This window comes from Bufo bufo, chromosome 6 (genome assembly GCF_905171765.1).
Source record: "Bufo bufo chromosome 6, aBufBuf1.1, whole genome shotgun sequence".
Classification (NCBI taxonomy): Eukaryota; Metazoa; Chordata; class Amphibia; order Anura; family Bufonidae; genus Bufo; species Bufo bufo.
In genome coordinates this window covers 265,250,942-265,276,744 of record NC_053394.1, presented here as the reverse complement: position 1 = coordinate 265,276,744, position 25,803 = coordinate 265,250,942, and the positions used below count along the sequence as shown (strand labels likewise).

Here is a 25,803-nt window from a genome sequence, read left to right as displayed (position 1 = left end):
ACCTACACAAGCCCATGAACTCAATGCCAATAATCATTTGCAAAGGATCCCAACCCAGGGATACCTAAATAGGTGATAATACACACTACAAGCAAGAAAAGGCAATGGAAGGGCAAAAAGTATTAACAAGTAGCACAATAAGAGACATATACAGACCAAGGGCTCAGGAAACATCAACCCCGACGCGCGTTTTGCCTCGCTTCATGTGGAATTATATACATAACAAACAAGTGTGAAACAACTGAAAATATGTCATTCTAGGTTCTTCAAAGTAGCCACCTTTTGCTTTGATTACTGCTTTGCACACTCTTGATGAGCTTCAAGAGGTAGTCCCCTGAAATGGTCTTCCAACAGTCTTGAAGGAGTTCCCAGAGATGCTTAGCACTTGTTGGCCCTTTTGCCTTCACTCTGCGGTCCAGCTCACCCCAAACCATTTTGATTGGGTTCAGGTCCGGTGACTGTGGAGGCCAGGTCATCTGGCGCAGCCAAGGCAGTCTTTAATATTGATCGGACCCTGGGCAAAAATTTACTTGGGCCCCCTGGATCCCACCTTCCCACACCTTAGCAGGCAATCACGCCCTCCACCACAACACACACACAAAAAATCCACACATCTGGTAGAGTACAGCGAATGACTGTAAATACTTCCAGTTCTGAAGACTCCAGCGGCTCAGGGTCAGTGCTCTGGGCAGCTGGGCTCAGGCTGGAAGTGGGCACCACTCTGCAGGAAGGAGACCAGGGCTCGGCTCACCCTAGCGTTACAGTGCACCCCAGCACCACACAGTATGCAGTATAGCACCCTATAGTATACAGCAACCCACAGTATGCAGTATAGCACCCTATAGTATACAGCACCACACAGTATGCAGTTTAGCACCCCACACTATACAGTACCCCACAGTATATAGTAGAGCAGTATAGCAGCCCACAGTATACAGCACACCACAGTATACAACACCTCACAGTATACAGCACCCCAAAAAATACACGATACAGCCCCCCACACTATACAGTACAGCAGTATAGCACTCCACACTATACCGCACCCTCAGTATACATTATACAGACCCCCACAGTATACAGTACAGCAGTATAGCCCCCCACACTATACAGGCCCCCCCACACTATACAGCCCCCCCCCATAGTATACAGGCCCCCACACAGTATAGAGCCCACCACACAGTATACAGCCCACCACACAGTATACAGTCCCCCACACAGTATACAGCCCACCACACAGTATACAGCCCACCACACAGTATACAGCCCCCCACACAGTATACAGCCCCCCACACAGTATACAGCCCCCCACACAGTATACAGCCCCCCACACAGTATACAGCCCCCCACTATACAGTAGTTTACAGTATATTAACATAACAGCCCGTCACCTTTTTCTGATGTAATCTTTACACAAAAAAGCTCCACAGTTAACTTCTGCAACACTCCACAGGACCTGTGATGACCTCATAGCCATGTGACCAGTAATTGCTAGGTTACTGGTCACATGGTGATGATGTCATTAAGGTCCTAAATCACAACTTTAACACAGTACGATCATGATGCCTGGAATCCTGGTAGAGCTGACAGCCTGACACCCGGGGCAGTGGCTAGCAGGGCTCAAGAGGCAGCTGCCTTGGGCCCCCCAGGAGACACTGGGCCCGGGGCAGCTGCCCCTTTTGCCCCTTGGTAAAGACGGCCCTGGGCGCAGCACCCCATCACTCTCCTTCATGGTCAAATAGCCCTTACTTTCAAAGTTTTCCCAATTTTTCGACTGACTGGCCTTCATTTCTTAAAGTAATGATGGCCACTCGTTTTTCTTTGCTTAGCTGCTTTTTTCTTGCCATAATACAAATTCTAACAGTCTATTCAGTAGGACTATCAGCTTTGTATCCACCTGACTTCTCTTCAACGCAACTGATGGTCCCAACCCCATTTATAAGGCAAGAAATCCCACTTATTAAACCTGACAGGGCACACCTGTGAAGTGAAAACCATTTCAGGGGACGACCTCTTGAAGCTCATCAAGAGAATGCCAAGAGTGTGCAAAGCAGTAATCAAAGCAAAAGGTGGCTACTTTGAAGAACCTAGAATATGACATATTTTTAGTTGTTTCACACTTGTTTGTTATGTATATAATTCCACATGTGTTAATTCATAGTTTTGATGCCTTCAGTGTGAATCTACAATTTTCATAGTCATGAAAATAAAGAAAACTCTTTGAATGAGAAGGTGTGTCCAAACTTTTGGTCTGTACTGTATATTTCTGCAACCGAACTTAACCGTCGCGTAACGTATTAAGTTCTGTTTTTATCCCTTAATTTTACAAACTGTTATTTTGCATATATATATATATATATATATATATATATATATACTGAAGAAAATCCAGCGGGAAGAAGGCTCTTGTGAGCCGAAACGTAGCTAAATTGCCAAAGTTATGGGTGAATAAAGCTTCACTGATTTTTCACTTTACTTGGAGTGCAGTCCTGCTTTCTTCTAATTATATATATATATATATATATATATATATATATATATATATATATATTATATATATATATATAATCTGTCTATTTTGTCTTTTCTCTGATAACCCCATTGTTTGTACGTACTGTCCTTTTAAAATATTAAAACTTCACTTTAATAAGAGCCTTCTTCTAACGATTCCATGACCTTAGAAGAAACGTTACTTAGATTGATTTATTAACCCTGTGAATGCTAGTAGCTGTAGAGAGTACTTAGGTGTTATTTTATGCAAAGGTGTCTCGGCAGCCTGATATGAAGAGTTGTAGCAGCTAAGATTGATTTGTTTCAGATGACCGAGTGCTGACAAAGGGAGGTCCAGTGTGACCCTGCAGGCTCCCCTCCTCAATCTACGTCCCTGATCCTGACAAACCAAATTTTTTCCTAAAATTCGGATCGAAGTCCACTTCGTTAAAGGGAACCCGTCACCTCCAAAAACCATCCCAAGCCGCCAGCAGTACCTGAGAGTAGCCAGCAGCGTGTTTGTAACGATCATTTTCTTCCTGAAGGCAGATGAAGCAAAATCTCAGAAAACGTTCTTTTATTCCCTGCCCGGCGCGCTTCTCTAGTCAGGCTTGAAGTCAAGGGGGCAGCGGCCTCCTTGCTTCAAGTCATGGTAACCACGCCCCCTTCCCTGCCCCTTCGCTGTGACTGACAGCGCTTATGCACGAGAGTTTGGTTGCCTTTGCCGAACAGCCGGCTGTCAGTCACAGCAAAGGGGCAGGGAAGGGGGTGTGGTTACCCTGACTTGAAGCAAGGAGGCCGCTGCCCCCTTGACTTCAAGCCTGACTAGAGAAGCACGCCGGGCAGGGAATAAAAGAACGTTTTCTGAGCTTTTGCTTCATCTGCCTTCAGGAAGAAAACGATCGTCGGAAAAATACTGCTTGCTACTCTCAGGTACTGCTGGCGGCTTGGGATGGTTTTTGGAGGGGACAGGTTCCCTGTAACTTCGATTCACTTAACACTACACAGTACAAATGAACAAATGTAACTTGAGAAACAGCCTTTTGTAGGTCGCTGAAAAGGATACTGAGCACTAATATAACCAGACCAAAGAGTGTCAGAAGGCTGCGTAGATGACCAGTCCAGCAGTACCAATGGGCGTGTGCCATACGGTATGTCAGAATACACTGGAAAAAGATGAACAACATACTAGTTGGAAAGGCTACTCCTGCTCCAATGTAGTGCAGAACCTTGGCATGATCCACCTGCAAAGATGGAAGAAGAATAGTATCAGAAGAAGGTTAAAACTGAAAATTCACATTTACGTAGATTGCAACATTGTTAAATGTGTACATCAGCTAAATAAATTTTTTAGATTTTTTTTAAGGGTTTCTACCATCAGATTTTGCCATATGTAGCTGACTGACACTAGCGATGTGCTAGTGTCAGCAGTGCATAACAGTCGTCTTTGTTCACTTCTGTCTGCAGCCGTTCACCTAAAAAACGTACTTTTACAATATACTAATGAGCCTCTAGGTGCTATGTGGGCGTCGATTCAGCACCTAGAGCAGGGATGCACAACCTGTTAAAAGACATATCTACGTCTTGTGGCTGCTCACATGTAACTTTCATGTATTCTCCTATTAGATGGGAGTCCTGGAAGTGTAAATGGACATTTATGGTATATACTGGATGTTCAATATATCATAAATACAGTATTTCAGTAGGCAATATCCCTTTAAGTTTTATTTTCGGCCCTAGAAATTGGTTCTTTTAGCCCGCCCCGCTCCTCTTGATTGACGTCCGATTTGCCTGCATCTGTCTAAATCCCGCGCCTGCTTCTGTATTCGGCGCAGTGAGTGAATGCCGTGCTCCTGGTGCCGGCTTCCTTACTGTAACGTAGTCGGCGCAGGCGCAGTGAGGAAGCCGGCACCAGGAGCGCAGCATTCACTCACTGCACCTGCGCCGAATACAGAAGCGCACGGCGCAGGCGCGGGATTTAGACAGATGCAGGCAAATCGGACGTCAATCAAGAGGAGTGGGGCGGGCTAAAAGAACTACATGGGCGGTGAAAATGGTCAGTAGACGGAGCCTCTAGGTCAGGGGTGCACAACCTTTTCTGGTTGGGGGCCACATTGTCAGACTGAACCAATTTCTAGGGCCGAAAATAAAACTTAAAGGGATATTGCCTACTGAAATACTGTATTTATGATATATTGAACATCCAGTATATACCATAAATGATCACATATGAACTGATTGTTAACAACTTAAAACAACAGGTCGATATTAGGGCTGTGGGCTACATGTCAAGAAATTCATTACATAATGCAAAATGCAGAAAACAATGAAGGTGCACTCAAGAATTTCACGTGCAATCACAATTTTCATCTCAAAAGGTGTTTTCCGGTACTTTACTATTGAAAGCTATCCTTAGGATAGGTCATCAGTATCAGATCAGCAGGAGGTCTAACTCCTAGCACTTTGCCAATCAATTGTTTTTACTAGCTGCGGTGCTGGAACCAGGCACCAGAACTACACAGCCCCATAAGAGGTGTAGTGAAAGAATAATCTCGCCAGCGCCACCTATTGGAAGTGGCCCTCTATGAGTAAAAAAATCCAACTTTCCAACAAGCCTCAGGATTTGACAAGGGAATATAGCAAAGCCATATATCCATCCATACACAGCTGTTTTGGGGTGAGTACACTTCTCCCATGAAGCACTGCCAATAAGTCTCCATACTATGGAGTACTTCCAGTAAAGTCTCAATACATAACAGGTCTCTTTAAGGAGATTCAGAACCCTGCCTAAGCATTGCACTGAGCCAGCCAGAATCCTACTCCGTACTGATGGGGGGAAGCACCCCAAGGCTTGTTGGAAAGTCAGACCTCGACTCATAGGAGGCCACTTCCAATAGGTGGCGCTGGGAAGGTGGCTCTCTTTCTTGGGAGATGCCTCGTTGAATCATCTAAAAAAGCATAAATGGATCTTTTTTCAGGCACATCAAAGTTCAACTAAAACTGAGTCGACCTCAGATGGGTGCTATTCAAAGGCTTCACAGTGGCTTTATAGGTTGCCTCTTTAATAAGTATATCTTGGTCCAAATCAACACATCACCGCCGAAAGCAAGTTATAATGGAAGCCATCACAGAACAGTTTACAATGAATTTCCACAGCCTCAAATTTAGCAAGACGACAGAAGGTGAATCCTATATTTAAGTAGCTGAACTGCAGTCTATACCTGAGGACCTGAGTAATTATAACTAATAGTGCCAAGTGAGAAAATGCATAAATCGCTTTCCAGTGTTCGAAACGTCTGACTTTCCAGGTCTTATTTTCCATCTGTATCGGTCAGAAGACTGCTAACTCAGCAATGCCCAGCTCACCACTGAAATCGGAGACAGCTGGTTCTCGCTGTTCCTTTGTTTACTTGGCTGGGCCCATTTGACAAATTCACATTTATTAGCATAGGCAAGTACAGATCTATTTGGATAAACAGTTTTTGCTGACAGTTCTTCCACATCAGGCGGAACGGACATTTTATTTCTTCAGTTAAATACTTCCTTTGTGAAGTGAAACGGGTCAGCATGCTGAGCTTATGTAGTCTTGTATGGATGAGGACACATCGCACATAATGATCCTTTATGTGCCATTACTAGTACTAGACTGTGGATTTACATTTACAGCCATCTTATACTTTACAGAAAATATAATGAGATTTTGCTTTAAACACAAGCTATTATAATACTCCCCATTTGCTGCAACACCTTGTTTTAGTAGGCCATTTATTTGGGAAGAAATGCATAATTTTTGACATACACGGACTCTTTAGTGACAACTCATTATAAAGCAATAGTCTATATAGTGAAGGTGACAACTGAGAATCTACTAACTGACATACACTGGAGCTATAATTTATGCAAATATAGTCAATTCAGCGGGCCACAAAGGCTCCGCCCCTCAGCTAAGTTTCACCCCTTTTCTTGCCACTTTAGAAAAGTGTCAAGAAGCACTAAAAGTTGCAGTTTGCGAAGAAATATGACATGCACATTTTGTGACTTTTTAATGCCATTGCTTTACAAATTTCCATGTAACAGTCAATACCGGTATTTATTAAAAAAAATAAAAATAAATACTATGTGACTCCCTGTTTAGAGATATGCTTTAGGCCCCTTTCACACGGGCGAGTATTCCGCGCGGATGCGATGAGGGAGGTGAACGTATTGCACCCGCACTGAATCCGGACCCATTCATTTCTATGGGGCTGTTCACATGAGCGGTGATTTTCACGCATCACTTGTGCGTTGCGTGAAAATCGCAGCATGCTCTATATTCTGCGTTTTTCACGCAACGCAGGCCCCATAGAAGTGAATGGGGTTGCGTGAAAATCGCAAGCATCCGCAAGAAGAATGCATAGTATACAGAATGCATAGTAAAATAGCACTGGAGGGGTTAAAAAAATAAATAAATAATAATTTAACTCACCTTAGTCCACTTGATCGCGATGCCCGGCATCTCCTTCTGTCTCCTTTACTGAACAGGACCTGTGGTGAGCATTCATTACAGGTCAAGGACCTGTGGTGACGTCACTCCGGTCATCACATGATCCATCACCATGGTAAAAGATCATGTGGAGTAGATAAGCTGTGGCTATGAACTATTGTAAATTGTGAATCCAGATTTCTAAACTACATGTTTAAATTACATGTGACATGGAAGGAAAAAACAAAAAAAAACAAAAACAAAAACAAAAAAAACCAAATTGAGAGAGCAGCTGCTTTCCATTAATTTCTATGGGATTGCTAAAAATAGCTGAGCCCATCTCCTGCAATCCCATACAAGTGAATGTATTGGTGGCTGCGCTTGTGTGGTGCGCTCTCCATTAATTTCTATGGGACTTCTGAAGCGTGCTTCTTCACTTTTGGTGGCCAGTTCTGGAGATAGGTGTAAGTCCTACCTCTGAGACCTGCACCTATCTGACTTTGATGGCATATCCTAGTGATAGTGAGATGACAAAACCCTTCTAAAGGGGACAATTTTTTTAAATCAATATCCATCAGCCATGCAAAAAAAAAAAAAAAAAAAAGGGGGGGGGGGGGAAGACACTGCGATAAACCAGAAGAAACAGAAGTGAACGTTAAAAATGTATGCTTAGGGTTTCTGAGAAATGCAGTCGGTCTATTCATTACCATGTACATACCAGAATCCCAAGCAAGAGAGAGACATGCCATCAGTCAGACAGACGCAGGGCAATATTACCCAGATATTTTTACATGAATGAAGACCTCTCCACCCAAATCTTACACTAAATATCCTGAATCCGATCCTACGTCATGCCTTTTGTGTCTACTTGTATTACAATACCAGAGAAAGGCTACTACACTACGGAAGGAAAACAGAAGACAACTTATATGCATTATCCAACAGGGCACCCAGGGTGAGCTGGTTGGGGCTGTACCCGTGGTGCCAGTAGGGGCACCAACAAGCCACTCTCCCTTGAGTATTTAGGGCAATGAACTGAATGGCTACAACATTTACAAGCCAGCACCAAGACATCCATTCCATTCTACAGACTAAAAGCTAATTGAAGGGAGAAGTTAAATATCAGACCTTCCTTTAACGAGAATTATTTCATCCTCATTCTTGTAATGTAGCCAAGTCAGCTCCCCTGCAAGTTTCACATAAGGGTGTGTGTTCCTGGCTCATCCTTTTACAAGCAGTCTCAGCGTGTAGCCTGACAGATATACAGTACTTTCCCTTCCCTCCTATGGCTAAACATCCACATGGCGCTGCTTCTAGCTCAGGCGGGGTATAATGAGGACCAAACACACAACACGTGCAGCCATCATAGGCTTTGATGTCTGACAGAAACGACTCCTTCTGAAGTATCCAGTGCACTCAGTCAGTGCAGGGATATGATATGGATATAAGCCGCAAACCACATTTTCCCCTGTGGGTTCCCAGTACATCAGCTATAACATTACATTTCCACATGCAATGCACTGGACAAAATCCTGGTCTAAAAGTGCTTGTACTACAAACCTAATCAGGTCTTTGTGTAAGCACAAAATGTTATCAGACTTCTGGAAACGAGGACCTATCCTCTAGGAGTATCTGATGGGTTGGGGTCAGACACCCGGTACCCCGGTTGATCAGCTTCTGTGAGTGGTCCTTCTCACGAGTAGTTTGTTCAGACATCGCCCTCAGAGGGAGTTGGTCACGTAGGACAGCGGGTCATAACATCGACTTCCAATAGCTATATCTTCCGATGTAGTGGATATAATGCTGTGATTCTGGTAACGTGACAATGAAAAAGTGGCCAAAAAAAGGGCTGGTCACTAAGGGGTTGGGTTTACAATTAGATGGAATTATTTCCCAGAATCCACATTTATCAGCTATACATAGGATAAGTGCCAGCTCTGGGACATCCACTCATCATGAGAATGGGGGTTCTATGTCCCTTGTACCTCCTGCATACACAACCACAGGGAGGAGTTTGAATAATCGGTGGTCAAGCATGAGTACTACAGTACAAAGTCTATTGGACTGATGAAGACTGTACTCAGCTGTCTCTATCAGTCCCACATGCTTTAAACTTAGAGCTTAGTGCGCAAGCTTCATTAAAACTCCTCTTTACTGCTGTCATGTAGGAAGGGTAATTTCACACTAGCGTTAGAGTTTTCCGGTATGGAGTTCCGTCACAGGGGCTCAAAACCGGAAAAAAACGCTTCAGGTTTTATCCTAATGCATTCTGAATGGAAAGCATTCCGTTCAGGATGCATCAGGATGTCTTCTGTTCAGTCCCTCTTACGGTATTTGGCCAGAGAAAATACCGCAGCAAAATTCCGGAACACTTGAAATTTCCATTGAAATGTATTAATGCCGGAATGATCCGGAAACAAATGATATCCGTTTGCATACGGATTTCCGGATCCGGCAGGCAGTTCCGGCGACGGAACTGCCTGCCGGAATCCTCTAACGCAAGTGTGAAAGTACCCTAAGGCAGTACAAGAGGTAATGCAGTATTGGTTCTGTAAAAACTCCTTTAACTCAAATATTGTCCATATGATTTAAGCAGCTTGTTTTTTAAGACCTGTAGTCATGTAATGTTATGTTATTATGAAATTTCAGTGACCAATTACTGTATTCATACTTCAAGTCTTCATTTTGCATTATAATCCCAAATACTGCCAAGCAGTATCAATCTCTTTTATGACACTAATTTGGGTGTGTGGCGGTCATAAAATTGCTATTTAAAACGGTTGTTAGTATAGGAGGAAATACGAAAAAAGAAAAAGAAAAAAAGAAACGCCCAAAGCCCAAAGTAAATGTCACAAATGTATTAAAAATATCAAAATGTCCTGACTAAAATATGTCAAGCAATTAATAGAAAATAGATGAAAGACAGGCAAACTACCCAGATGGCCATACAAGGGCTCAGATACAGCTATGACACTAGAAACACCACCAGGTATTCTGTAATCTCAGCCAGAATTAGTACACAGAAATGTAACAGGTAAGAGCATAAATGTTATTAAAAAGCAAATCACTAATTTATCTGGTGGCATTTCTAGTGTCATAGCAGTATCTCAGCCCTTTTATGTCCATCTGGTCTCTTTGCAGGTGTTTCGTCCTTTTTTCTAATAATTTCCTATAGACAAACTGTATATTTTTATTTATTCAATATATATATATATATATATATATATATATATATATTTTTTTTTTTATAAGTTAGCTATGACTGATATTGAATTATCCTTACCTGAAAACTACCAACCATAATGAGTCCAGCAGCACAAATCCACCCCAAGACAAATGCTACAGTATTTAGTAAGGAGGGACCATAACGTTCAATCACATAGGCATATCTTAACAGACCGATGAGCATCACTGCAAGGCAAGAATGCAGAGGTTAACCAGACATGAAAAATTGTGTTTTATATGGAAAATGGAATGGTTTCCGAAGCTGCATCATTTTCAGAATTACAAATATAACTAATTGTTCTTGGCACAGTTGTGAAGATGAAAACTACCTTCACACATGTTCTACGAAACTTTGTGTCCAAGTACAGTTCAACTTTTTTTCTCAATGCAATAACAATTCTTTACTTTTTTTCTTATAGCTCTATGTTGTGGCATTTCTTTATTACTCCTACTAGATGTTTTTTTAAATTAAAGGAGTTGTGCAGGGGTTTTATATTGATGACCTAATCTCAGGATAAGTCATCAATATCTGATCAGCGAGGGTGTGACACCCGACACCCCTGCCGATTAGCCGTTTGAAGAGGAGGCTACACCCCATGCGAATGCTACTTCTACTTCATTACACTGCCCGTCATCCCCGAAGTGTAGTGTAATTACAAGTAGTTGCTCCATTCACTTGAATGGAGCGACTATTTGTATTTACACTAGGCCACTGCTACAAAGTAGACGATGGGTACTGTAATGAATAGGAAGCAGCGCTAGGCAGGGGTGCCGGGTGTCAGACCCAACCAATCAAATATTGAGGACCTATCCTGCACAACCTTTTTAATTGCCAATCATGGATACCAGCCGTGTGCATTCCATATTTTGCAGAACAAAAAGGGCCGGCCCCTAATGGAACGGTCCCATCCTTGTCCGTAATGCGTACAATAATAGGACATGTTCTATTACTTGTGGAATGGCCATGTGGACACAGAATTTTGCGTTCATATTTTTTTGTGTCCCCCATTAAAGTGAATGGTTTTGCATACAGGCTGCAAAAAAAATAAAAAATTGCATATGTTTGCATGAGCCCCAAGACTGTAGGAATAATAGAGGAATGGCACAACAGAATCATTTAATGTGGAATACAATTATTCACTAATACTGTCATGTCAGGAGTGGTGACAGGTTCTCCTTAAGCATCAGAATACAAATAATACTGTAAATTAGGGGTCAGCAACCTCTGGCACTCTAGCTGTTGTGAAACTACAATTCCCAACATGCACACTTGCTTGGCTGTTCTTGGAATTCCCACAGAAATTAATGGAGCATGCTTTGATTTGTATTTTCATTTGTGGTTTCACAACAGAGTGCCACAGGTTGCTGACCCCCTAACCTTCAGGATGTCAAGGATTTTTGGAGTAAAGATAAAACTTAACAGCGAGTGCTTCATTTACCATGCTGGAGTTGCTATAGTTATGCTTACACCAGAGAAGTCTCCTAGTAAAGTAGCTATTGGTCTAAACTCCTTAAAGTGGCATTCCACTTTCAATAAACTTTGCTTTAATTAATAGTACAGTGTCTGCATATGAGGAATAACATTTTTATGCATCTTTTTCGTATCTGCCATTTTTTCAGTGTTCCTCTGTGCTTGTTGAATATCTAGTTTGCTGCCATCCTCTGCACACAGTAAGTAGAGGAGAAGCAGCTTCCAAACTGTCTCACAGTCACACAGAAACAGCCTTTGAATACTGTACAGTATTAGAATGTATTGGCTCAGATGAGCCGAAGTTATTACTTCGTGAAGTCTCGCGTAATTCTGGGAATCTGGAAGGGCTTCCCCTGGCTGTATCCTGGCAGGTGCTTGCTAGCAGCATTTTAACTATGGACATATATAGTGTAGGGCCCTGCATATGTATATTAGTGCACTATCATACCTGTTGGAACATTTATTCACTCCACTGCAACATTGTGAGATTACTACATTACTCGGAATACATCTATTCATAGAATTAAATTAAATTCCATCGATCTATCAGTTTGTTTTACTGCAACATCTGCTTACCATGGAACGTTTTGTTTCACATTGTTGGTGTTCTTCTGGACTAATATATGTGCATAAAATGAATGTTATCCTAGGCACAAGGGGCTCTTATTATATATAGAAAAAAACCTGTTACAGAGGACGTTCCTAAAGTTTTAAAACTCATTGAAAACATTTGGCAAGAAGCTTATGTCTATGGGTCCATCTACATCCGGCTTGTAAAAATCACCTTATCGCAGTCACCCCCTCCTTCATTTTGTGTTACCGTTTGTATGCCAATGAATTTCATGAAGCTGGGTCCCCTCTGTGTTTTTGGGGAGTGTAAAGAAAACAGAGCCTATGCCTTCTAAAATAAAACTCAAAAAAATAAATAATGCCGTAGAAGCTTCTTCTTCAGATGTTGAAGGCTCCAACATGGATTCCACAAAAGGGAGAGGAAAAGGACAAAGAAGGAGAGGTGGACCCCTGAGAAGGGGTCAGGCGTTGAACACACAAAGTTATGGTAAACAGTTGGAGGGGTGGCATATATTTTTTATCTCATCCTCCTACACTAAATTCATATCACCCAAAGAACAAAAATCAAAACAGGAGGAGTGAGAGATAATGGGATATGCAGATTACAAATCTCCTCCCATATACTGACTAAGGCCTCATGCACACAATGGTTTCGTTTTTTGCAGTCCGCAAACCGCGGATCCGAAAAAAAACGGAAGCTGCCCGTGTGCCTTCCGCAATTTGCGGAATGGAACAGGCGGCCCATTGTAGAAATGCCTATCCTTGTCCTCAAAACGGACAAGAATAGGACATGCTATATTTTTTTGCAGGGCCACTGAATGGAGCAACGGATGCGGACAGCAACATTGAAGTGCATGGGTCCGCCCCCGAGCCGCAAAAAATGCGGCTCGGATGCGGACCACAACAACGGTCTTGTGCATGAGGCCTACGGGTGCATTCACACAACCGTATATTTTTTGCGGTCCGCAAAAAAAAATGAAAAATTGGCGTCCGTGTTGCATTTTTTTTTTTTTTTGGAGGATCTATTGTCACAATGCCTATCCCTGTGCGCAAAACGGACAAGAATAGGACATGTTCTGTCTTTTTTGCGGAGCTACGGAACGGACACACAGATGCTGACCGTATTTTTGGAGGACCCATTAAAATGAATAGGTCCGCATCCTTTTCAGCAAAAAATGCGGATCGGATGTGGACCAAAAATACGGTCGTGTGCATGGGGCTAACTCTGAGATTAATCTACTTAAAAAGGGCCTTTCCTTCATCCCTACCATAAGATTTGATCATGCGAGATGGGTAAAAGACATCTCTTTTGTTATAGGCATGTTCACCACAGGTTTCAGCAAGCAAAAGATATTTAGGGAACTCAGAAGACTTGGAAAATCACCAGAAATTTTACATGCAAAAAGACCAAAACAATAAGTCCTTATGCCCTAGGCGGCATCACGCCACAGGCCTTCCTTTGTAGATACACAGAATGTACAGAACATTTACTGTAAACACCGCATACTGGAAGATTCGCTGGATACTTCTGTCTTTTAAACGTTGAAGTGTATTTCCAGAGACTCAAGCTAAAACTATTCAGGATCTGAGTCTCAAGGTGTAAAACTAAACAGCTACTATAGTTTCTATTTGTGCAGTGGTGTCCCAGGCTGCCACATATATAAATGCTGGAACCAGGTTCTCAGCGTGTGGATAGGATTAAACTACTTGTAAACTACACAAGTTCGTTAGAATCTGCCATCAGGAAATTCATTGTTATATTGGGAACAATGCCTTGTAGGGCTAGCTCTGCTGAATGTAATGATATCTTTCACTTACCGATCCATTGCTGGATTCTGGAGAAAAATTATTGTTTAATCTATATGTAAATGAGCAGTCAAGTGCACTGAGGGCGGGCCTAAACCACTCTGTGCACCACTGCTACTCCTTTTACCTCCGACAGGCCCTGCCTTCCTTTCTTCATTGACAGGGCCGGGTGAGATGGACCTTGCAGCAACCAGGAATCAAGAGAGGGAGGGACTGGCAGAAGAAGTAGGAGGAACAAGGGTGCACATAGTGGCTTCAGCCTGGCCTCAGTGCACTTAACTGCTCATTTGCATGTGGATTAAAAGTACCTGTTCTTTAGGATAGGTCATCAATATCAGATGGGCGGGGGTCCAACACTCAGGATCCCTGCTGATCAGCTGGATGAAGAGAAGGCCGGGCTGAGGATAATCATCAATATTAAAATCCCAGAAAACCCCTTTAAGGCACTGCTAGATATAACTGAGTGCTGTACACAGCTTTCTCTACAATCCCACACAGTTGACTGGAGCGGCAACAGACATATGCGGCTGGCACTTCATTCAGACTGGAAAACGTAGGACCCATGCCAACCAGACACTTCATCTATCCTGTCGGTAGGACTTAATTCTTCAAGTTACGAATTTTGGTTTTCTCGACTTCAAATATCCCATTGCTTAAAAAGAGCTTGACTATTTGCTTTTTGTTCCATGGAAATAAGACATGGGTTATGTTGGTGCCAAACAGAGTAGTTTTACATGTGCCTTGGTGTAAAATGAGACATCACTATCTCAAAGTATAGATAGGCTTCTAGAAGAAGTCTTCAGGATTACTGGCACAGAGCAGTACATTCTATGAAGACTACTACTTCTCTATTCCACCACTCATCATTGTGTGTTCATAAATTAATTCAGACAGCACGTGTGACATGGCTTTCAATGCACAAGGGCAGTATATCAGATATTGCACACATGCTAGATTTACTTTAAAGTAAGCCATGACTGAAGCATGTCTTACGCAACACTGGGTTACATGAGCTGCCCACTTCTTTCCTCACGTGTCTTCTGTATAGTATCAATTTATCAAAGTCATTAAACTGAATACATTTAAATGGCATCAAAATAATTCATACTATATAATCAAAGGGGTTGTTGAGGGGGTCTACTAGCATTTAAGATCCTTTTTTAGGCCCAGTGTCTGACTCAATCATAGGCACCAAAGGGGCAAATCAGAAGACATCCCCATTTGAAGCTAATCATTTGCAACCAGTTGTGGATTGGCCACTGATGCTACAGGGAGAAATCCCAGTGGACTGGACAGATTACGATGCCATGAGGCGAGCTGCCCCCTGTTCAGTATCTCGGATATCCTGCCTGGGTGGTACTACTGACCTGTAAGCCTGCCTACGTTAAGCGTAAGGTGCTATGTACAAGGGTTGCACCGGGTATCGAATTATCAATCCCCAATCAATACTTTTGTAACCGGATCAATTTGATACCGGGATTTTCTATCTTCTAGTACCACTAAGAGAACATGGCGCGCACCATGTTATCCTCAGTCGGCACAGTGGAGATGGAGGGAGTCCCTCCCTTCGCACTGTGTGCGGCTGCCGCTGGCCACCAATGAGAACAGAGAGGAGTAGGAGATGAGGGACTGTGGCCACTGCGCCACCAATGAATATAATTTATGCCTGAATACAAACGTAGGCTGCGGGTGCCGGCCATATCACATACCCGGCCTCTATGACTGCGCGCTGCGAACCGTGGCAATTAACCCCTCAGGTGCCGGGACTTGGACCACTGCTGAAGGGATAATAATAACCTATCCTGAGAATAGGTCATCATTATCCATTCCAGGATAACCCTTTTAAACATTTAATCCAATCTTCATGAACACACTGAAGAACCGTAGGTGATACTTCTTCACAGCACCATGGGATTCGCCATTTCAGGAAAGCCATATTGCACATTTTTTCTGCATACATAGTGGAATTTAAAGAGGACCTTTCACTGGTCCTGATGTTACAATATTATTACCTGAAATCACAGCTAAGACAATTACCCGTCAGAGGGAAGATAATAATGGGCGGTATATATTTACATAAATCATGTTCACAGAGTACCACCAAGTCTAAAACTTTGCCTTTATTCTATTTTTTAAAAATACCCCACAAAAACAAACAAATACACAAAACAAATAATAATAGATACGGTAGGGACACGGTGGTCCTGAGTTCTCCAAGGTTCCGGAGGGGACTGTTCTTCAGGTAGGGTTATAGCAATCGATTTGGGACCTTTCCCTAGTGCTTACCCTTTGCTCTGATAATCCCTGCCTAAAGAACGGAATGGGCGCCCCGATAGGGGCGATCCCGTATTCAGGAACCTCCTGTATGCCCTAGGACATGAGAGAGATGTCTGTGCATGTGCTGGCACTGCTGGAGAAATGTGCATGGGGGGGCGAGAGATGTGACAGAACCAGGGCAGCCCCATGGCACATTTCTCCAGCAGTGCCAGCACATGCACAGACATCTCAGATTCATGAGAGAGATGTCTGTGCATGTGCTGGCACTGGCAGTGCTGGAGAAATGTGCCATGGGGCCAGGGCCGCGGCCGCCCTGGTTCAGTTTGGACTGGACAAATGTGCATGGGAGGGGGGGCCCTTATTGTTTTTCGCCTCAGGGCCCCATTTCACCTAGAACCGGCCCTGCCTGTGGAACGCATTTGCGTTCCGCAAAGCTGGAGAGGGCGTGTATATCTCATATCACCCATATTTCCTCCCACTATTATCATCACACAGGAAGCTGGAGTAATCGAGGGTGTACACACCTCCTTCCAAACGTCGGAACGTGCTGCGTCACAACAGGAAGTGACGAGGGTAGTGAAAAAATATTTGGCTCTTAAAAGAAATTTAAATCGCGGTTTTGTTGATATTTGGCTCAGTTGACTAAAAAGTTTGCCTACCACTGCCCTAGGATAGCCCTGAAGACGGGTGACACAGGCAAGACCTTGATGGTATGTCCAATGCTTATATATATTGTGGCCTATTCTAGATACATAAAATAATAAATGCTCAGTATACACGGTTGTTATTCTAGATATTTAAATTAATAAATGCTGAGTACACAATGTCGTTCTAATAATTTCTACAATGTTCAGATGTGCAATAGAAAATATAACTATCAACCAGTGGATGGCAAGTACACTATACTCCAGTTTAGATTCTCTAACATGGGTACCTAAGCCAATTCTGACCATCGGGCTTTAAGGTCGGTATTTGATGATTGAATCTTGACTGTGACTTCTCTCTCCATAGACTATTGGGTATGCGGCCAGATGACACTAAGAGTGTGGTAACCATATTCATCAGTTACCCCATGGGATCATCCTGAGTGTTTGTCTCTGGGCACGCCAGTACCACTGATATGTTAAGTGTGTAATATCTTTTATGCACCATGTTTCCCTGAAGCTTATGTGAACCTCATGCATTAACATGGATGTGGATGGGCGTCTCAGGGTCCATAAGTCGGACTAGATATATGGCTTATTGTTCTAATAGTTTGCTGTGAATGATAATCCATCATTGTCATCAGTGAGATAACAAATCTTTATCTATACCTATTGGGACACTGTACTAGGTGTCCCCTGAGGAGCCCAAATGGATGATAGTTATAATTTTCTATTGCACATCTGAACATTGTAGAAATTATTAGAAAGACATTGTGTACTGAGCATTTATTAATTTAAATATCTAGACTAACAACAGTGTGTACTAAGCATTTATTATTTTATGTATCTAGAATAGGCCACAATATATAAGCATTGGGCATACCATCAAGGTCTTGCCTGTGTCACCGGTCTTCAGGGCCATCCTAGGGCATACAGGAGGTTCCTGAATACGGGATCCGTTCTTTAGGCAGGGATTATCAGAGCAAAGGGTAATGACTAGGGAAAGGTCCCAAATCGATTGCTATAACCCTACCTGAAGAACAGTCCCCTCCAGAACCTTGGAGGACTCGGGACCACCGTGTCCCTACCGTATCTATTATTTGTTTTGTGTATTTGTTTATTTGTTTTTGTGGGGTTGTTTTAAAAAATAGAATAAAGGCTACGTTTTAGAATTGGTGGTACTCTGTGAACACAATATTATTACCCGAGAGTGTAGGGCTTTATTAATAGGATGTCAGGGCGTTTTATTTATTTTTTTGCGCTGCTCCGTTACCCCGCTGTTCCCCCCGTTCAATTTGGCTGTCCTGTATGCTAATTAGTAGCATCGGTACAGGGAGAAGGAGACGGACATATTTCTCAAGGGGCATCTCCTTCTCCCTGGCTGTGAGCTGCCCAATCTCAGCGGAGAGCGTCACAGCCAGGGAAAAGGTGAGCTGTTTTTTCAGGGCCACTTTAAGTTCCCAATCAGCTCCTCCTTTCCACCATTATCTATTTGCACAGATTGATTTACAAATAATCTGTAAAGACCTTATCAAGAAGTCTTGTGTATGCAATGATCAAAATGCAGTTTATGATGTAACTATAAGTGGACATTCTCATATTCTGTATAGATGAAGGATGGGCCCTCATAATTTTCAAAGAATGTCTTGGACCCATTTAATGTAAGTCTTTTGTTTCAATCATTTTTATTGAAAGTTTTCAAAGTGCAATACAAAAGTATCAAAGCTTTCCATTGTCATAGTAGACAATCGCTGGTACAGTAGTGAATGCTCACAAATGTTGATATGACGGAGCTAAGTATACAGGTAAAGAATGACGTGACTTGTGAAAGACAAGCAGTATATTAGTTTAGGCAAATTATTAAAACTAAATAAAACAGAACAGTAAAAAAGAACAATAAAACAGAACAGTCCTGGAGGCAATTATATAGAGACATTCTGTAATACAGTATTGTTTGGAGTCATGGTTGACATCCATATTTCCCATTGGTACATGAATTTATTTACTTTATGGTCTTTATAGGCCATGATTTTCTCAAATAGACAGTTAGTGTGCACCTTAGAGACAATATCCGCTGTTGTGGGGATGAAGCTTGACTTCCAGTATCTAGTGATTGCCACTTTCGTTGCTAGAAATAAGTAAGTGAGCTACTGGAATTCGGTTATACGGTGGTATGAAGTGCATATCCATGAAAAACAGAGCTCGACGGGGAGATATACACATATTGAAACCACAGTAATTAGACGCTGTTTTAAATATGTCTGTCCATAAAGAAAACACCAGCGGGCATGACCAGAGCACATATAGGAGGGTACCCCTGCAACCGCAACTCCTCCAGCAAAAGGTGAGTGGCCCCCGGGTAAATTCTGCTTAGTTCATCAGGGGTATAGTACCAACACAAGCATGTTTTGATTTCTGCTTTGTACATAGTGGTGCTATGGAAGGTTGCAGTAATAAATTTGAAGCTATCTGCCCACTCTGTTTCCGTAATAGTGGTTTGTAGCTCATTATCCCATTCTTGAAGAAGGACAGTTTTGGAGAAGGTTGCTTTTGACCCTAGGGCTAAGTACATCGGCTTAATACCTGATTTGCTGAGGGGTTGGGTCGGGGCAGACAACATCTCAATCTCCCTATTAGCCATCACCCGATAAGGTGATTTGGATTGTAGCAAGTATCGTATTTGTAAATATTTAAAGAAGTCCACCCTGAGGATCCCAAACTCCCGCTGAAGGTCTGTAAATGACTTGATAATCCCATCTTTATATATCAGGCTAATACTCTGGACTCCCAGGGATCGCCAACCAGCCAGATTTATTTCTGGGAGATGTAATTCCAGAAGTTAGAGAGGGGAGGAGTTTAGCAGGGAGATGGGTTGGTGTTTGCTATTATGGGGGAAGATACGCCAATGATGAATTGAGGTGCTTAGTATAGCTGGTAGAGGAGGTGTTTTAAATGGGGAAGCACTAATACTATTTATAAGAAGGGACATGAGATTTTTATTAAAAGGTTAGTACTGTTTCAATTTGTACCCATGGAGATTTGGACTCTTGCACCCACCAATGCTTTAGGGCCCGTGTCTGGGTAGCCAAGAAGTAGTCCAGAAGATTTGGAAGGCCCAAAGCCCCTTTGGTTTTAGCTTTCATTATTATACTTGCGGCTATCCTCGGTTCACTCCCTGCCCAAACAAAAATATTGAGCAGGCCTTGTGCCTTTCTAAAAAATACGTTGGGGACCTTAATAGGAACCGTTCTGAATAAGAACAAAAGTTTTGGAAGGATTAACATTTGAAAAGTTGCTATTCGTCCTATCCAAGATATTTTATGTTTTTCAAAGGAGCAATATCCTGTTTAATCGTGTCCAATAGTGGAGCGTAGTTAAGGTGTTATAACTGTGGTATTGACGGAGGAATGGTTATTCCTAAATATTGTATGTGATCTTGTCTCCAGTCAAAGGGGAAATCTTGTTTAAGGGAGTGCAATGTATGAGCTGGGATGTTCAATGGGAGAATTTGGGATTTGGTCTCATTCACCTTGTAGTAGGATAAGCGACCATATTCTTTTATTAAAGAGTGCGGTAGGCAAAGCTTTCTGTGGAGAAGATAGAGTCAGAAGTACATTGTCAGCGTAAAGGGATATGCAATGCTGTCTGTCGCCAATCTGAATGCCTGAGATTTCTGGGTGTGTTCTTATTGCCTGAGCAAGGGGCTCTATGGCTAAGATGAATATAAGGGGTGAAAGAGGGCACCCCTGGCAAGTGCCATTTGATAAATAAAAGGGTGACGATAAGGCACAGTTTAGGAACACTTTTACAGATGGTTTGGAATATGGAGCTGTGGTAGCAGTGATAAAGGCGTCCCCCATTCCCATGACTTCTAAAACCGAGAAGACGAACTACCAGTTCAAGCAGTCAAACGCTTTCTCGTTGTCGAGCGTTACCAGCAAGGCCCCCCCCCCCCCCCTTCTGATTAATATGGCCAATCAAATTTAGAGCACGGCGGGTGTTATCCGTGATTTGTCTGCCTTTGACAAAACTGGTTTGGTCTTGATCAATCAAGAGGCAAGACTGATGACAATCTGGTTGCTAAAACTTTAGCGTAGATTTTTAAAATCAGTGTTAAGCAGAGAGATAGGATGGAAATTTTGAGGCTCATCAGGAGGCTTGCTGGGTTTTGGAAGGGCCACTATCGTGGCTTCAAGCATTTCATTAGGGAAGGATCCTTCTTGAAAGGCCTTGCTAAATACTGGCAATAGGTGGGGTACCAACTGCTCCTGAAAAGTTTTAAAAGTATAAATTAGAAAGGCCATCTGGGCCTGGGGATTTGTGCAAGGGAATAGAATTAATAATTTGACCACTTCAGCCTGAGATACAGGGGCAGACAAAAGCTCGCTTTGATGAGGTGATCAGGGGCGGACTGGGAACTCAAAGTGGCCCTGGAAAAAATACTAAAAGTGGCCCCGTTTTGTGGTCGGGTCCAAATTAATGGAAGACAAAGCCAGCAGTACCATAATGTGGCACATTATACTACCCTAACAGAGCCAAATACCCCAGTCCAACACAAAATACTGCCAGTAGCGCAAAACACATCCCCAAAAACTTCCACTGGCCGGCCGTGAGGAGGGCTAAGGTGGCCCCCTGGGCATAGGCCCACCGGGAAATTTCCCTGTAAGGTCTATGGCCAATCCACCCCTGGAGGTGATAGTGATGGGAGATTTAAATTTTCCAAATATACACACACAGATATCTGGAGTAGGTGCTACATACGTTTCAGCTGAGTTTTGCAGATTATATAACTCTGAATAATACTCCACAAATTTATCCGCCATTGTTCTCGCGTCATAAATCTTACAACCATTGCTAGGATGGAGGAGATATGGAATTCTTAGCTGAACGTAGTTTAATGCGACGGGTGAGCAATTGTCCAGCCCTATTATCCTGGGAGTAGTAGCAGGCTTTTATTGACCTCAGATTTTTCTTTTATGTAAAAAGAAGGCATTCCCTAAGCTGTGTTCTAAGGGAGTGTATTTGAGTGGTCCATCCAGAGGAGAGGGATTTTTTGTTGAGGGATTCTAGATTGGTTAGTTGAGAAAGGATATTTTGCATTTTGGATTCTCTCTGCTTTTTCACCTGATGCACTAGCTTGATAAAAGAAGTAGATCCTGACTAGTGTCCCTAGGAGCTGTTTCTGGTAAATACCTCGGTTTAGGGATCCTATGACCAAGACCATGATTGGAGCAGGAGGGTAATAGTTTCTGCATGAGAGATTTCAGATAGTTCATGAGATCCGCGGGTCCGACATCCTCCGAGATCCCCCTGAACTTAATGTTATTCCGCCTGGAGCGATCTTCCAGGTCATTTAGTTTAGCTTTAATACGTTAAATCTCACTAGAAATTTCCTCCTGATCTATAAGCCGATTGTGTGAAACAGCGAATTCTCCCATTTTAGATTCCACATGTGATAGCGTTCAGCACAACCCTACACAGGCCATCAGCATATTTTGTAGGAGAGTGCCTGAAGCAGGACTATCTGAGGTGTTAAACTCCTGCAAAACAGTAGAGATGGATTAAGAGGTAGGGGACTCTGGGCTCACCTCGTCCAGTGTTGTCTAAGAGCCAGATCTCCGTTCCGCAGGACTCATCGATGCAGGATAAGATGGCACCCGCGCTCCCGCGTTGTCCTGGCGGGGAGAAGCGCTGACCGGACCCGTTCTGTCTGATCCTCCAGCAGCATGACCTGGGCTGGCAGGTGAGAAGCGCGGATGATGTGAGCTCGGGAGATCCTCGCGTTTCCCTGGAGGTGAGGGTGCAGGAGCCGCGACAGTGTGCGGTGAAGGCTGGTCAGGGGCAGCAGAGGCAGAAGGCGCTGCGTCCGCGCCATTATGAAAATAAAAGTCCAGCCTGCCCTTCTTGGCTTTGGTCCTCTTTTCCCTTGGCATCGTGGTATGCTCGTCTAGGGAGCAGGGCAGTTGAGAAAGATTCTGCAGCTTGGAAGAGGGGAACTAGCTGTGTTAAAGTCGGGTTGTGCCGCAGTTAGGAGTTCATGCGGCCATCTCGTTCGGCTGCCAAGCCACGTTCCCTGTAAGTCTTTAGTTTAGGGTCTGATGGTCATTTCCTTAAAGAGGACCTTTCACCACTCCTGACAAGCCTATTTTAATAGCTCCATGCATTCCCCATGTAATAATGATTCTGGAGCATCTAGATCTAGTCTTATGTCTGTATGTTGTGCCATTCCTCCATTATTTCTACTAGAGGTTATGAATGAATTGCTATTAGCCTTCAGTAAGGGTACAGAGGGGAGGTAACCAGTTGAGGGGGGTGTACCTGGACAGTCTGAAAATGGCAGCACTGATTGGATAGAGTCAGACTGTGCAGGTACACCCCCCCCCCCAAGTGGTTACCACCCATCTGTACCCTTACTGCAGACTGCTAGTAATTCATTTATAACTTATAGTGCAAATAATAAAGGAATGGCACAACACAGAGCTATAAGAATAGATGCTACAGAATTGTTACTACATGGGGAATGCATGGAGCTATTAAAACAGGAATGTCAGGAGTGGTGACAGGTCCTCTTTAAGCTGCATTTAGACGGAGCAAGGAGCAGCCATTTGTCGGGAACAAAGTGTTCTTTCCTGTCAATCAGCTGCTCGTTAAGTGTAGGTGAAGCGCTGCATTTACAAGCACAGATCACCTCTACAGCATGAGAACAAGTGATAGCTACTGGATTTGCTCATCCCCATTAGAGAGCACAATCTGCTAAACGAGAACGATGATTGAGTTGTCCGATCTATGGTTATTTCACCCAATGAACGAGCGATTCGCCCATTCATCGGGTAATATGTGGCACCTTTACAAGGGCTGTATAAATGTGGCCTTACTGCCATCAATAATTTTAGAATTAGTAAAGAATTACACCGGTTTCATACTAAAGGCCCTTATACATATTAGATCATAGCTGGCTGAAACAGACATTTTAGTGTGTATGAAGAGCTGCTGACTCTACCTGCACAGGAGATATTGGGTAGAGAATGATTGGACATGATGTATTCACAACAGATTCTTTTGTTCTCCCAGGAGATAAGCCCTCACCATTGGTAACTGGTAGTGGCTTACACATTTCTCCCCATTGAAGGCAAGTGCATACTCGACCAAACCATGACTGCGTGTGTATGGAGGAGTTCAATGGATGCAGCGCTAAAATTAACAGTGCTGTGTAGTTCCGACGCACATCACCAGCGCTAGGGACACTGCAAAGCAGCTGATCAGAGGAGGTGCAGGGTGCAGACCCTTACCGAGCAGATATTGATGGTCTACCATGAGGCTAGGCCATCAATATAAAAATTCTTGGAAAATGCAGAGCACCTGCTGGCTTAACTTTCTTAGGATATCTGTTCTGGTGCCATGCTCCCTATAGCAGTCTCCCATTTTTGAATCAGGATCAGAGGCAGAAAGACAACAGAAGGCTCTTTTCAGTTGATCATTATGATATACCCCTGTATGATATCTCCATACACATAATTGTAAGCCACGGCCCCAATTAGCTCAGCCCTTTACATGCAATCTAATCGAAGACTGCATTTATGGTGGCAATGGGCCCCCTTTCCTGTTAGGGTTCTGTGAACCTGCACAGGATACACATATGGTATGTCCGACAGAGATGGAGATGCTCTTCTAATAAGCCAGATGCGGTATAGTGGAACTTCCCATTCTCTTAGTCTCACAATTACTACCATGCCTTTCCATTTGTCATTATACATTAACACATTGCACATTATTAAATTTTTGGAAGACATCCACTTACCCATGAATGCGCCTAAACTGCATATAAGGCTGAAGAAACAGCTCTCTGGAGGAAGGTTTCCACATTTGCTGGAAGAAAGGGAAAAAAAAAAGAAGTTAATGAATGTAAATAGGTTTCTGACAGCAGCAAGATGGAATTTTTCTTACAATAAACTCAGTTTCAAGCAGTTAGGAGTATTATTAGGAGATCTTCCCATACACAGAATCACAATGTTTTGCAGGGGTTGGTTCTTTTCTAAGTATGAAGGAAGCCAAAATTCACAGTCCCAAACTAAGGAGATGGTTACATTTTAAAGGCACAGGCAACCTATAAATGAAAAACCTGCCTAAAGCAATTGTCAATCTGCAGGATTTTATCCAGGACTCTAAACTAACAAATCTTGTAGACATTAGACAGGGGTGAAAGTGGTGAAAAAACATAATGTGCCTCCTATTACAGACAGAGCAGTTGGGTGAGGCCCCTGCTGCAGCTGGTTCTTTATACACTTTTTGTTTTTTAGTGTAATTTAAGACAAAATTGGATAAAAGGAAGAGAGGAAGTGCTGGGATTTTCTTGTGTTTTCTATATGTATAATATTTTTTTTACAGAATTATATGAATTACCGTAAGTTACACACAGTACAACATTTTTAAATTGAACATCAAAAATGGCTTTTTAAAAAAATCATCACTGCTGGAGGGATAGGGGTTACCAGTTTTTATTGTGGAGCTCTAGCTGAGGTATGGAGAACAAATATTGAAAATCCATGGTTAAGGTAAAAAAAAAAAAAAACATAAGCGATTTCAGCTAAATGTAAAAACAGCAACAATAAACCAAAGCAACAATTCCACAATAATCTGAATATACAAATTTCCAACAAAAATGTTGAAATGTTTTATACAGAACATCCACCCCCACCCCCGCTGTAAGGCCCCTTTCACACGGGTGAGAATTCCGTGCGGGTGCAATGTGTGAGGTGAGCGCATTGCACCCGCGCTGAATCCGGATCCATTCGCTTCAATGGGGCTGTTCAGATGAGCGTCGATTTTCACACATCACTTGTGCGTTGCGTGAAAATCGC

General features: G+C 42.9%; 1 protein-coding gene across 3 annotated transcripts in view; it reads right to left on the bottom strand.

Moving 5' to 3' along the window:
* The window catches only part of LOC121003706 (transmembrane protein 150A-like), a 133,640-nt gene that overhangs the window by 12,778 nt on the left and 95,059 nt on the right, over nucleotides 1-25,803 (bottom strand). For all 3 annotated transcript variants that reach the window (XM_040435571.1, XM_040435572.1, XM_040435573.1), the window contains exons 4-6: nucleotides 24,744-24,811; nucleotides 10,236-10,363; nucleotides 3,557-3,734 (exon numbers count right to left, since the gene is read on the bottom strand). In XM_040435571.1, the coding sequence (XP_040291505.1) occupies nucleotides 3,557-3,734; nucleotides 10,236-10,363; nucleotides 24,744-24,811 (374 nt within the window). The remainder of the gene's footprint in view (nucleotides 1-3,556; nucleotides 3,735-10,235; nucleotides 10,364-24,743; nucleotides 24,812-25,803) is intronic.